General features: G+C 38.3%; 1 protein-coding gene across 3 annotated transcripts in view; it reads left to right on the plus strand.

The window, feature by feature from the left end:
• Positions 1-15,709, plus strand: part of LOC117210497 (ABC transporter G family member 20) — a 50,926-nt gene that overhangs the window by 5,681 nt on the left and 29,536 nt on the right. Inside the window, exon 1 of one of the 3 annotated variants that reach the window (XM_033453612.1) lies at positions 10,184-10,697. The exons of 1 other annotated variant lie outside the window; for it this stretch is intronic. Coding sequence is in view for 1 of the 2 variants with exons in the window: in XM_033453584.1 (XP_033309475.1) it covers positions 13,946-14,142 (197 nt within the window). In the remaining variant the exon portion in view is untranslated. Of the gene's footprint in view, positions 1-10,183; positions 10,698-13,930; positions 14,143-15,709 lie in introns of those variants that run through there. One more of the 3 variants, XM_033453584.1, reaches the window with a different exon arrangement.

Raw genomic sequence — 15,709 nt, forward strand, 5'->3', positions numbered from 1 at the left:
TAAAGCCATGATCACGGTTTTGTAATCTGTTGCAAGAACGTGAGCGTTGCATGAAATCCACCAATTCGACTGAATACATATAGCTATTTTATGGTAACTTACATTCCAGTTTTCTGTTGATCCTAATACGGACGAATCAGGTTTTTCTTTGTGAATCATTAGCTTACAGATAGTTATATTTACGCAAACTTATATTATACGAAGAATACCGAGCAGGTACAAGCTAAAGCAGCCAGAGACCAAAAACGACAGGTATTTCTGAATCTAATAAAAAGTCCCCAAGAAAATATAAAAGGTAATAACCCAAAAACCACAATCCCTTTCTTTCGACGTATGCTTTTTCTCGAAAAGATCATCCATCTATTCGTTGTATTCTAACTCTAATTCTAATTCTCATGGTAATTGAAAGAATTCTAAAGAAAATGGAAGACGAAGTACGATCTATTTCTTCGACGTGTGTTCGAAAACTTGGTCGTGTACTTTTATGTACTTTTAATCTTCCGAATCGATTGGAAATTTTTCCTCGTAAATCGGCGGAACGATGTAGAAAAGTGTAACGAAAAGACAAAGGAAGAGAGAAAGAGGATACCGTTTTCCAGAAATATTCAACGAGAGAGAAAAGCGATGGAACGATTCGGAAAAGTCGGCCAACGAACGACGCAGCAGGCGCGAGGCAAATTTTGCAAGAGCCACTGCGCGCTGGTACGAGACCACTTCGCTTCGCGACGGAGTTCGCAATCGCGCGTGAAAGTGGCTGACGAGTAGCTGCAAGTATCGGTGAATAGACCTGTCCGCTCGTGGTTCGTTCGTTTTATCGTTACACAGTGAAAGGGTAAAATGTAGGCAAAACACACGAACGATCGCGACCGACGCATCCTCGATACGACGCTGTGTCAGATCGACCTGACACCGATCTCTCCTTCGTAGAGAATCTTCCATCGTGAACTCTTCAACGGAATTATTTTCCACGAAATCCATTCTTTCAACCTATTTTCCTGGAAGAAACGAGAGGCTCGTAACGAAGATAATCTTTGTACGCGTTTGTCTTTTTTGTCCGAGAAAACGAAATAATACTCTGATACTGATAGTTTTGTCTCGTAATAAAATATTGATCGCGTCGTACGATCGCTGTAAGCGTAATTAGAAGAACTATGCTTGGTTCAATTGTGAAATTGTGAAAATCTTGATAAGATTCGTTTTGATTAGAGGCATTTCATTTTCATTCGATGATAAAGATAACGAGTTCGATTCAAAAGTTCGACGAACATCGTTTTTACCGTGAGCTGCTCGACTTTGTTATTTGATTTATTATCAAATAGAATTATCGTTCTAACGAGCAACAGTAGCATCGTTAAGTAAAAGTAAATTGACGAGTTACGCTTGTACGATGAATCGCAATTAGCGGCAGGTCGTTGTGTAATATATTTTGAACTAGATATAGTCCGCGTTAGTACGAAACGTCTTTCACATTGAAAATTATCAGATTCAAGTGCTCGCGCTAAAAAAGTAAAAGAAAAGGGTTATATGTAGATCAACAAGCTGACTCAGTTATTATTGAGAAAGAATTGGATTCGTTAATGGTGGTAGAAATAAATGAATCACTTACGCGGTATATTGCGTCATTAAATTTCAAAGTGCGTAATCATTTTAAATCGGATGATTCATTTATTTAAAAAACTGTTAAATGCAAATTACGTTTTGCTGTTCCCTTATGTACCGATTCTTGTTGCGAGAATCAGAAGGAAAGGAAGTCTGAAGACACCTCGAGAGATGGCACCACGCTTACCATTTGTGTTACGTGACGAAAGACAAGGGAAATTAGCATAATTCAACGAGACACGGGCGTCTCGTTTGCATGAAAACGAGCATCGACTAATAATTATTAAAGAGACAATATACGTTGCCCGATGACTCGGCATCGGCGCATTACATAAGTATAATTTCATTTTTTACGCGATCAATTATAATAGCTGCGACAATTTTTTCACCCTCCTTTTTATTGAAAATAAAACGAGAACAACACCAACAACATATTTAACGATAAATACGTAAAGTAGGTGCTATTAAATAGTAAAAAAAAAACAAAGGACGTTAACAAAGAAGCGTCATTGAAGTCATAGCGTGTAATTATTTTTTTTTTTTTTTTAGAATGGCAAATGTAGCAACGATAAATGGTATAACGATAAAACTGTTTATTAGAAAATCGGGAAGGAAAACGAGAAATAAAATGTCTCTATCGAGGAATAAAGAAAAGAAAAATTAGTAAGCTCGTCTAAAACTGATAACTCGACGAAACGATTGTCATTCGCGCATCTCGTAAAATATTATCGCAATAATTGTTAACGCGATAAACACGCGCGACGCGTGCCGCGCTTCGACGTTCGTTTCAAAACGAACGAACGCTCGTTGAATGCATTTATCGATAGCGCAATTAAAATACGAAATCTTCTTGCTTCTTCACACTCAAACATCTTTCCTTCGCTCGTCTTCCTTTTTAATGCAAATTCTTCTTTATGATATTGATTCAGTAAAATATTCAACGTCACGTTCGTTTGTGGAATTTTAATCGCCACAAAGTTGTCGCGAGAAGATTCTCGAAATAAATTATAGTAAGGAGAAAGATTGAAAAACGACGACGTTCTTTATATTATAGAATTCTATGGATATTTATCGCGAATGATATCACGCTTGCACTTTTTTAACACAACTTGCCAACGTTATATAAGTTTTGTGGAATTTGATAAAAACAATTTATCGTCAAAATATACTGTAATATACTGGACCTGTCACGATTATATTTAATCGTATTGAAATCTGATAAACATGTTGCTTATTACACTTCCTACGAAAGTTCCAGCTGATGCCTGACGTTATCCGGCGAATCCTAACGTAGTCACTTTCTCTAATAATCGATTCTCAAAATCTACGTGATATTTTTCCAACAATTCTTAAATCTTTTCGTTCAAAGTTAACAAACGTTTGATATTTCTATACCTCGTCTATCATTGCGAAGAGCGAATGTACGTTGGTTCGCTAGGAACGTAACAGGGAACTAAAAAGAAGTAAATTTTTGGCGAAATCGATTCGCATAAACAGAAAGTTTAAGGTAGAATTTGCCACTGAAATATTTTCTTATTCGTTTTATTCTACACACACGTGCGTTATATGTATGTACATATATATGATATCGCGATACTTTATTTCATTTAAGTTTCAAGAATTTCTAACGAAATACCGTTTATGTAACTTATCGAACATTGTTTATCAAACATCGTTCGATTCATCAACGATACGATGTATTGTTGTAGACGAATAAAATTACTATTAAGAGTTATAAACTAGTCGTTCTGACCAATTTAATAGTTTTAGCGTTAAAGAAAGGATTACGAGGATTTTTAAGTTACGACATTCTTCCTGTTAAATATCACGATAATGATAAATGAAACGACACCTGCCTTATAAAAAATAATTCAAACTTCCAGTCCATTTTTATAAATATCTCGAAATTTTCAGTTTCTCAGACATACGTATCACTCTTCCAGCGATCCAACGATATGTAACGATACGAGCTTCGTCAAGCAAACGGTGCAATCTAGCTATTTGTTTCTCCTCGATACGATGATCGTTTGGATTCATCGAGACAAGACACGCGAGCGGTTAATTGAAAATCGCCGAGTTCTATCGACGGAATTGCAGTTAGGCCACCGAAAAGTAGCACAAGGCTACGAAACGAAGAGGCTCGTACAAAGGGAAAACCCCTGTCTTTCAGTGGCTGATGCACGATCATCGATGTATCAACGTTTGAACGCTCTTCCTGGCGTTTACGTAACACAGCAGCCGGACTGACCGCTTTCACATCTATACCATACCTTTGGCCGCATTTAGCGACCCGCTTCGATAATGTCCCGTAGCGGTTTCTCAAGTCTGGCCCGTCCTTCTTTCCCAGAACGGTTATTTCAGGGTTAAATTCACCGATCTGCTTACCCAATAGACTTTTGACTTGTCGCGTCGTCTTCGGCCTTCGAACTCTGGCTCGCTAGTCCCTTAACATTGAAAATCGTTCCATCGTTACACGTGGTTCGTAGCGTTTTGTAATTAATCTTTCCAATTTGCAAATGGTATCCGACGAACGGATTCAGGACTTTTCTACAAATTCCTATTCTTCACGAATACGTCTAAATTACCATTTTTACGTGTTACGTACATTTTGGCACATTTACATTTCTCACGACTGAGAATCGTATTTGCTTCTCGCGATTACAGTAAACAAATTCCACGCACGCTGTTTTCAGTCTCTGAGGGTATCATTATCGTGTTTATTCAATTCTAGTGCGTCTAACAGCAGCCTACGTACGCACATGGATCGCGTGATCCCTCTGAATCCGATAAAATTCAACTGTACGAAACGTTGCCTATTTACAAGGAATCAGAAACGAGATATTTGACGCCACGAAAACGAATACAGGTGGGTCGAATTCTACCTCATAAAGGCTGCTATAGGTGAAATTTCACTGCACGGGAATTCTGTTTTTCTATTTTCCTATTATTCTCTGTTCTTATTTTCTTTGTATTATTATTTTCTGTTTCTATTATTTGCAAGCACTGTTTGTAAGTTAGCAAACGATAGCGCTTCTACTTCTCATCTAACGTCGATTAATAGGAAAAATAGATAAAATTCGACCTCGTTGTACACACGAAACGCGACAACGGCGATCGACGAGTGCACGCGCACCGATCCACACTTTCGCTTTTACTCGAAGAAGCCCGCGAAGGTGGCTGACACTAACTCGACACGAGACCTTGCAAAGACCTTCCCCTCCATCTTGGATTAACCTGCCATCGATAAGAAGAAGATGTGTCTGCGTTAAACGAACTACGCATACCGAATAAACTGCAACTGCCTTGTCCACTTTGCATCGAACCGTGACATTAACGGATACACTTTTCCACATATCTGTTACGTCACACTGATTATGTACATCGTAGGATACTCATTTACGCGTCTACTTAACTTATTTAACGAATAAACAGAAAATTTCTCTAGGTAATATCGACTTACGATAGACGATATCGGTAATTACCTATTTTATTAGTAAAATCTCGTTATCGAAAGAATCGATTATTAAAGAACAGACGAATGGGAAATTTAAGACAGTCTCTGGTGAAAACGATCGAAGAGTAATGACACTAGTGGAGTAAAAAATGTAGAAAGTTATCAAACTGATATTTCGATAACTTAATGGATCGGACAGAATCGTATTTCATCTACTTTTGGCCAAATGGCCCGGTTCCTGCTAGTAATGACAGTTATGTAAAATAATGCTGTCTGATTATCGTCTCCCTTTTTCCAGTCGGTGGGTATTTTTATCAACTCGATTCTCGGTCGATGATGGAAACCGACGAATTCTCGCATCTGATGGCCGACGGATCGAAGAACGGTAAATCGCTTTCACCTTTCGGGGTAGCTGAGTCGACACGGGAAAATGACAGATCGTTTTTGCTTTTATGCGATTACTCTTATAGCCTTTAACATCGGTACACTTGGGTAATTATGGTAATTAGCGTGGAAGATCGGGGCTAAAGGCTGCTACTTTGAGAAAACATAAGAAACAACTGGAAAACGCCGCAGCTGTTCTTTTCGCTATTGACTAATTTAATGTTAAACTTGTTATGTTACAGAATCTTAAGCTTTATATTTGATACATCCCGATAGGTTTCTCATAACAAGTCATTTATTTCTGGCATCTTGGGGTAGATAAAAGATACATCTTTCAATAAAATGAAACGCCATTTTACGAATAATCTTTATCTTTGAAGATTCGAATCGACAAAGTTTTACCTTCGACAACTTTTATCGCGAAAAGTTGTGTCATCCAACGACGAACTATTAATCAGCTTTCTACATTCTACAAACAGTAATCTAATAAGCTAATGATGGTCTAATAATTAGGTACATGAATCATCGATTTAATATTTTAAACCTAATTAATTAATTAGCCTTCGAGAGGGACGAAATAAAATATCATCGTACGACTTGTCAGAATCACAACGTAGGAGATTCTTTTTTATTTTTGTTTCTTATGCGTTTAGCACGAGCCCATTTTTTTTTTTTGCAAAGAACACATCGAATACATTCTCCTCTGGGCTGAAATTTGAAATAAATCTTTAATCTCAGTCCTAAATCTAAAAGGTTAGTCCTAAATCTAAATCGCTGAGGCCTAAGCATATTCGACAATCCCTCGAACCACATAAACAGGCTAAAATTTGTAAACGGCGGTTGCAACAAAGAGAGAAAGAAACCAACCAAGAGGAACCAAAAAGGTTTCTTATTTCATGAAAATTTGTAGAATATTCTGTAACGTGTAATTTCTGTAGTATAGAACGGTTTCTATCAGAAATTGCTGGAATATTTTCTCAGTCAGTGGGTCTTTAAGAAAATGTGTATGCAAAAATACGAGTAAAGAAGAAGGAACAATCGTTACTCTGTACTTTTCCCTACCGATATATTCTAAAAATATCACGAATTTCGTGGGCGGCATTTCAACAGCGTAAATTCCTTAAATAACACAAACTGAAAGCTCGCGATCTGACTCGCGGTACCAAAGAACGTTCCCTATTGTTAAATTTTTATTATTGTTATTATTTTTCTTCTATTATTAAAGTTTTCCTAACGTTAACGACAACATTTTCATCGTACGATCGTCGGTCTCTGGCCTCACGATTTCTCAGTACTTGCAAGTGAATGCGAAATTTCGTGACATTTAGAGCAATTTATATCAACCGATCCCGAGTGTAAAAATTTGAAACTAAAGCCTTAAATGCCTTAAGTCGAAAGGAAAATCGATGCGACGAGCATTACGCTATAACATTACAATATTCCTAATTTATGTATAAATGTATAATATAAACATACGTTAGACTGGCATTTTATAGTCTCATCGGATAAATACAATGCAACGAGGCTTGCTGCGTATGTTCAAAGGTGTCGGCAATTCGTAGAATCATGGCAGCAATTTTCGAGAGAAAAAAGATGCATAATTTCCTGTTATTTAATCAGGCCTACATTACGTCAGGAACTGTAGCCGTGTTACGCAATGCTGGGGAAAGTGCAAACCGTCTTGACCACTATTACGCTTGCTATTTCTCGATATGGAAAGAAATTGTTTGTTGATCGCCATTGGCAATCTCGACTAAACTTTGCCGACTAATTAAACGATTTATTCGCTATCCTATAGTTTATACTAACAAAACGAAACGTTGTTCGATGGAGCGTGACGGTTCCGATCGCCTTTCGAATGGTCAACGATTATGTCGCACGAAATTTCTAGGGAAAGAATTCTCTAACGAAGAATTCAATTCGAAAATCGTTAGGTGGCAGAGGTTCGAATAATTTCCCTGTCAAACACAGTGAATCGAATGTGAACCGATTGCCTTGACTATGTAATTTCTGGTTAATGAAAATACAGACTCTAATATGGTACGATAGAACGTAGTGTCTCATGAATACATTTACATGATTGTGCTGAACGTAATTGCGAGCAAAGTGAATTACCGTCTCATGAAATCGTGACGCAAGACATTTCATTGAATCGATGAAAACAAAAAGAAGAAAATGTGATCTGCAAAGCGTAGAACATTTTTCATCGAGTTTCGCGGCTTGTCGAAGAATAAATTGAAACGCTTGAGAGATCGATCGTTGATGATATTCGTTTCAAGTAGAGTTTCTTGGCTTCTTTAGAGACAAAAGTCGTATTTATATTTATCTCGATATCAGATCGTTGAGCGTTTTTGCTTAGCTGAAAAATGAGATTACAAGCAAAGAAAATAAATATGCGATGAAATAGTGAATTCACCGTAAATCACTTGCACGTATTCGCGAAAACGATCACGTGGTAATTTATCGGTGAAAATAACGATGATTTGACTATTCTATTATTCGAAATTTCACGTTATAGAAGGCGATATTTTTGGAATTACAAACAAGGTGGCAACGCAAACGTTTACCCTGGAAAGCAAACAAAACGACAATGTTACGCCTGTAACTTGTTTTTCTCCTGTGCTCTGCCCACTTTTATAAAAAGATATCTGAAAAATTCCTTTGGATACTAAAAGAACGAATAACTGAGGACATTTACAATAGCGCGAAAGTGAAAAAAAATTGTATTGAGTAATGGAAAAGGCTGCACGTGAATAACACCACAATGGATAATCGACAACGACTAAGTACGAAGTTGAATCAACATTAACTGAAAGACTTGTGACGCTATTATATGGTAGTTTGTTTGTCGTAATTAATTTTTGTCTATTTGCCGACGCAAGAAACAGCATAAAATCGTATGAACGCGATAAAGAATCGTCGAGAATTTTGCAAGTATAATGTCTGGAATCGTTACAAGCGTCTTTGTTCGTAATACGCGACAAGATGATTCCGTATTTTGCCAGACGTTTAAACGCGTTGACGCGAGGAGACGTTTTGCATGAAAAATTGCTCTCAATTGCCTCGCCTCCGCGATGACTCTGTTTCGCGAAACTCTACGGTTCATCCACAATTGTAAAACATATGCTGTCGCGATTTTCGTTTGCGTAAATTAAACATTTAAATCGACTTTTCGACGAATGCATGATGTATTAAATCGTTGTAGACAAAAATTAACCCTTTGCACTCCGAATTTTATTTCAATTTCGTTAGTAACAGCTCCCAACGCTTGAAATTTTAAATTAATTAAATTAATTGAAATTTACTTTAACTAAGAAACAAGACAATTTAAATAAATAAAGGAAGAAAGAAATTCACTTAAATTCCAAGTTTTATTCACACTATTGTTGTATCTTGTCATTTTTAAGCGTGTTATATATCTTGAAACAATTTCCAGGATGCAATCCTGCTTTTCTTTCGCACGTTTCACAAAAATAGGTGGACATGGAGAATTTCAAGTGGAACTCGACAAAGGAGCTCCTGAGATAAAAACTGATATCGAGTCATACTTGACATAGGAGTGCAAAGGGTTAATGGTATTCGACGAACAAGGTTATTTTTAGAAACGTGACACGAGAGTTCAGCGTGACTATTATACTTTCAATCGATGATTCATTAGTATAATTACTATTGTATTTTATATCACAACGATGACAATCGAACAATAATAGGTTTGTCTCGGTTAATTAGTGGAAATCATCGTGTCTATTACGTCCTGACTCACGAAGGTATCTGGTCCATTAACCAGCCAGTGATTTTTTCGCCTAATTGTATAAGATTCGTCTGATAGTGATAGGACAAGTACAGAGAAAGAATGTAGTAACCTAGAAGTACTTGGACGATCAACTTCTTCACCGTCGCCGATCACCAACTGCAACATGCGTTTCTTGCCGAAACACATACGTATACTCGGAAGCTGTACGATGCTTGCGTACAAGCAAGCTTGCTCGTACAAAAAGCTTAAAGTGCACGAAAATTAGTAGATTGTAAATTGGTAGATGAATCTGCAAAACGATCGGCCCAAGATTCTGGTAATGATGTTTTCGCTATATATATAGTATACCATTTATTCGTTTATACCATTTATATATATAGTATACCATTTATTCAAAAGAAAAAAAACAAAAACAAAAAATTAAATCGGTACGAAATGTCGTTTCTCCGAAGATTTTACTTCGTAAATATCATAGATTAAATTAAATAAAAATATCAATACACGCGAGATTATACTTGGAAAGGTGATAAGTAGGTTGCTGGAAATATCGACGAGCGATTCGATACGGAGAATAGTAATTGCCAAATCGACAGATCTTCTTCATCGATCGCAGGGACAAGCACGATATTACCATTGTATACCGTGGCATATTTCTTCCTATTGTTTTTGTATCGTTTCTTAGTCTAGATTTTCCTTCAAAGTGCACCTTATTCTTGTCTACAAGAATAGCATTTGCTGCGGTGTAAAGGAAACAACAAAAAGAAGAAAAGGAGAATTAGCATGGAAGTAGTCAGAGAAATTGAACGATCAAGCGATCCAAGAAAGGGGCTAGTGACGGATACCATCGGCGTAGATTAATTGGCAGGAGCACGCGTGAACGAAAATGCGGGACGGTCGAAGGACGACAGGTAGAGGGAAGGTGAGGTCGCGACGGAAGAAAGAAAGCCGATCAGTCGAACGAGGACAGACCTCGTGATTGGATGTTGGAGTGGAGGAGCACGACAACGGTGTGTGAGAGCGAGAGAGAGGGAGAGAAGGACGCAGGTCGGCTCGTTAAGTGGCGAGTGAGCTCGATTTTACTCGCTTCTGACCGCTTCAGTCTCGCGTCAGGACTCGAAAGGTGCGGAGGGCACGACGATCCTGCCACAGTATTAGGCATCCTCTCCAGCTGACACGTCCTCGCGGCTCAAATCGATCTCATAGATCAACGTCCAGTGTAGAACGTGCAATTATATATGTGCCTCTCAGTCTTGATACAACTTCGTTGTGTTGTGTGTTGGTGACTTTTTCTTCAATTTTTCTCCGATTTTCCTACCTTCTTCTTATACATGGTCGCAAAGATCTACCATACGAATTCGCTTATGCGCGCCTGATAATACCTAGTTGTAAAACGTCGGTGACATCTGGCCAGGATTACACCTACAGGATACTCTGCCCGAGATACGCCAAGAAATAATACATCGAGAGAAGAAGGCACTACGAGATCGTGGCCAAGTTCGATCCAAGGTATGACATTTGGATTTTTCGCGTCTCACAAGCTTATTCAATTGGAACTCGAACAAATTTGATCTATCACGGAACAACGAAATTAACCGTGAGCTTTCCCGCGACACGATCGCGTCGCGTCGAGCTCGTTTGGCAAAAAATGAACGAATTCGAGGTCGCGTAAGGTGACCATTAGTCGAACGTCCGGCGCCCCTTCGCTTCCGTTGAAAAGTGAGAAAACGCGTGGACTTTGGCAAAGCCGGATTCGCCGCAGGAAATTCGAAAGCGATGATGGCAAAATCGCGATCTTAACCAATCACGATCGATCCCCACGTAAACCATAGTGAATTTCATGGATTGTTCGGTGATTCGATTTCACGTGCATACGTTTCTTCTAAGTTTCTTCTATTATTCGACTGTTACGTATCCATCGTTGTATGATACGATGAAAAAACGATAGATCATCGACTTATCCGATAATCCTTACTTTCACGCTAGTTACGAAGGTAGAGGAAAAGTAAAAAGCGGCGAGATCGGCGACTGATTCGTTTTTCCACGATCATGAAATTATCACCCGTGGAGCAACGTTATTTTCTACGTTTCGGCTCTGAGAAATTTCATTCTACTGTTTTCTCTGTAATTACAAGTATACAGCCGTGTTCACATCCTGCTCGTTCAAACAATCGCGTAAACCAACGTTCAATTATCGAATTGATCGAGATCCACGATTAGCCGATCACCGTAGTTTACTTTTTCACAGCGTGGCACAAGAATATCGAATATGGTGTTATGAAATTTATGTTTTAAACATCGTGAATTATTGAAATATACGTTATTACGTATGTATACACATCGAAGCTGATAGAGGAGGAAGAAATGGCAAATTTATTATTATCCGTTGCTTGAAATCCAGAGATGAAACAATCTGTTACATATACATCTATGCGTACGAAAATTTTTTTTAATATTAATGATATTTTTAAAATATTCGCAAAACGACCATCCTGATATTTCATGTGAATATGATTTTGCAACCAAAGAAACAAATTTAAAAATAAAAGAGCTAAAAATGCAAAGTCTTGATAGGTCCAAAGGTATGGTTGACGAAGTTCTATAGAAAAGAAAAAGACAACTATCGAGACAAAAAATATTTTAATATTACGACAAAGCAATCTTTAATACTTCAAATAATGAGTTTTGAAAAAACATTTTTAACTCCAACATCGAATAAGGAAACAATTTTTCCAACATATCGTATTTTATCCCGTTACTATAAAAACCGAGAAATGTAAATTCTTATCTACAGTCTTCGTTCATTAATATTCATCTGTTCTGAAAACCTGAATATAGTGTGCGTATCCGATACTATTAGAAATCGAAGACATCGTAAGAATAAAAAAAACAATTACGTAGTTTCCAAATTATTCGTTCTTAGTCCTTCCTCGTTTTATTACACCGTCAGAAATGATCGTTTCTCATAATTTTACTAGCATTCAAAGTGACTCAGCGGTTTCCTCGTACGCACGAAATAGAAAGTTATATGGAAGAATTGCAGCATTTTGACAATCCTGGAATGCACACGCAGTGAAATCGAACGCATTCCCACGTTACTTCGCACGCGTATTTTCCTACAATTTTCTTTCTTCGCCTCGGATATCTTCGAACTCACAAATCCTGCGTGTTCTACGGACCAGCGTAGAAGAATCAGCGTCGGAAACTCGTATCTCAGCGTATAAAACCTATCACGCGATTGTCTGCAAGCGACTTCTTGCTGCTTTAATCGACAAAGAATGCGGCAAATGTACCTTCGTCGAGGCGAATCGAATTTCGATCTCGACTAATTTAAAATTCCAGAAAAAAGAGAATTTTTCGTATCAAAGTTGACGATCGAATGCTAAATAGGAATTTCGCGGTATCTGTCGATCAAGATCGAGGAAGGAATGCGTAGAACGCAGAAGGTGCAGCGTCTTTTGTTCTCTTTATGATTCATACACGAGGTTCACGCAAGATGAATCTTTCGCCGTGTAACGCGAACAAGTTCAACGACGATGTTCTCATTGTCAGATAAAAGACAAATGGTGTGTGGGAAAAGTTAATTATCGTTTCGTTGTAGAAAGAAAACGCAGAATAGTAGCTAGAGAGATATACTTGTCGACTTGTATACTTGTTGACCATAAAATGTCTAAAACGATGCGGCTGTCGTGATCGAAGAATCTTCGTCGCTATGAATTTACCTTAAGAATGAAAATTATGACGTTTGATACCATATGTGTGTTTTTGCTCTTAAGATTACTAATCTTTCGTTGTTCATCTTCTTCGAGAGAAAATTCCTCTCACATTCGCCTGATGCCTATGATTCGAATCGGTTTGAAGCGCCAGTTAACTAGATCGTATAAATCTAGGTTCCTCGTAATCCCATGCAACGTGAAATCGAGAGTAGATCGGTGACCTGAAATCTCGGCGGTTTGTCGAATCGAAGAGAAAACGAAACTCGTGAAATACACGATCGAGCGCCGGCTCTCTCGCCAAATGACGATAAATTCCGCGGGAGAACGAATTTCGTGCGTTCGATGGAACGATTAATCGCTATCCGGAACGATTCTAGAAAGTAAAACGAGTTGGTCAAACGCGTAGCCAAACAGCAGCAACGCGACAAAGTCCGACTAAAAGTCAACGAGAAACAGGCAAGGAGCTGTTGAAAATCTCCGAGCGATAGCTTCGAGTATGCGATAAGTAGATTCGAACGTTGACCAAACAAATTTAAATCTCCTACGAATATCTCGAAGATGACAAGAAAAAAAAAAGAAGACGAAAAATTACGCACTTCGGTACGTGAAAGTATCACACGACACGTAACGATATAATCGTACAAATTTTCTGTGATAAGCGTTCGAATAATTTCCCGAGCCACCGTACGACGATTACGAAAAATAACAGCATCGCAGTTCCGTTTAAAATCAAGTTACATCGTAAGATTTTATTCACGAATATTTTAATAACACGTAATTTTATAGTTATATTTCAAACATATTCTACGACGAGTATTCAAATCCTCGCGTGAGTCATCGTTTCTTATAACGGTATGCGAACCTTATACGATGAGTTTTGGGCATTAAATTCAATTGGAATTTATCGGTCCCATCGCTACTCACAGATGGATGAAACAGCATGGATGGACAACCTCGTTACTTTTCGGGCCACGTTCGGCATCGTGACGCGCACGCCATCGTTGTGTAATTTCGTGTTATCGTAAACGTAATCCCCGCCCGATGGAAAACCGTCCTACTCGCTTGCGCAATCGCATAATTTTACGAAGGACCGACGAATATTGTGTAACGAAGGAACGAAAAGATCAGCGAATCGAGACGCACGTATGTTTTCCCGTGACGATTTCGATTGCGCGACGCGTTTCGTCTCATAAGCGAAATTGTAGCTGCTGTGCGGGCGTCGAAGTCACTCACGATCAGTAAGTAAGCGCGACGTTACGTCGGTAATGAGCGAGAGTGTCATTTTCTTTAAAATCGTCGGAAAGTGGACGGTAGTAGTAGGACTGCGGATGTTTATTCAAATTCAAGTATTTGTGAATACCAAGCAGGTGGTGTTTGTCTAGAATATAAAATATTATAACTATTACCATTTTATAGAATTTTCCATATTGTACGTACGGATATTAAGTGTATTTTCACATCTGTCTTTCCGTATCTTTCGTCTATCTTTCAAACATATAAAAAACATTCAAAGTATAGTACGCCCGTTATAATATTCAAAGAGCGAAACAAATCTTTATTCAGGTCTCATTTCATTGACCGTGTTCGTAAAATGTGAATTTGCATGAAGATTCGCAGTCTAATAACGAGTGAAAGTGTCGTTTTCTTTAAAGTCGCCGATCTTCGCTGTGCAGTTTCATTTTTGAAGACGAAGAGGCTCGAATCGAATTTCTTCTAATAGTCTAATTAATAAATCCAAAGGACAGTACTGTCAGTGAAAGTAATAAATTCTCTTCGTATTCTTCCATTATTTTGATGTTTCGTTGTCTGAACAAGGTCGATGAACGACGATGCGTCGATTTGCTATCGATTAATTCTCGTGCGAATTTCATTGGACAATCTTTCAGTATCGCGATAACTCCACGGGTTATATCGGGTTATCGTTTCGTCGATCGAAACATCGAAATCACCGATAGACGCCTGCTGCGGATTTTCACGTCGTGTCGATAATTGACTGGCATTCCCGCGGGCTGCATTCGAATAGCAAGATTAAACAGCGCCGCGAAACTGTACAAAGGTTCCGTGTAACAAAGACTGTTATACGTGTCTGCTAGGTTCGTCGAAGATTACCCGATCTTTATAGTCTTGTTCAACTTCTGTTCTAATTTTATTCGGTTTCTACAAATTGAAATTCGAAATTTCTCTTGGCTTAGCCACCAGTGTTATCAATTCTACGTAGTCGCGTATCGGAGCAGATCGAATCTCCCCTCTCGGCGGATGAAAGTCTTCTTGCTTGTTATTAAAAAGCGTGGCTTGGCTATCCAGGTTTCCATGCGCAAGAATTTTGTGGGGCATTGTTCTTTTCTCTGTAGAAATCTTGATCGTACTAATCTCTATTACTCCGCCTTGCCGCTTCTTAATTATCCCATTGATAAATCTGAACTTCTTTCAGTCTATCGTCTTTACGAAGAAACTATATTTCTTGCCACCTCGAGGCAATCCTCATCGGCGTTCTTATTCTTCATGGTGAAACAAATATACGTATAACATGTAGCAAATAGTATGATACACGGTAGGTAGGTAGGTATATCCAAGTACTGTATAGTATGCAAATAAATAAAATTGAGAAGATGTCAGCGCTCTTGTTCCTCGTAATCGAGAGATGCGTGTAACGATACGACCATAGTATTGCAAATAAAACAGAGTATATTTCCACGAATGATTGAAATTGGGAAAAAATAGAAACTAAACGTTCGTTGCTCGTAATCGAAGAAGAAATTCGTGTTTCAACGAAAGTTAATGCACTGCGTACAATAGAGCAGCGAG

This window comes from Bombus bifarius, unplaced genomic scaffold (assembly GCF_011952205.1).
Source record: "Bombus bifarius isolate JDL3187 unplaced genomic scaffold, Bbif_JDL3187 scf7180000007968, whole genome shotgun sequence".
In the NCBI taxonomy this organism is placed as follows: Eukaryota; Metazoa; Arthropoda; class Insecta; order Hymenoptera; family Apidae; genus Bombus; species Bombus bifarius.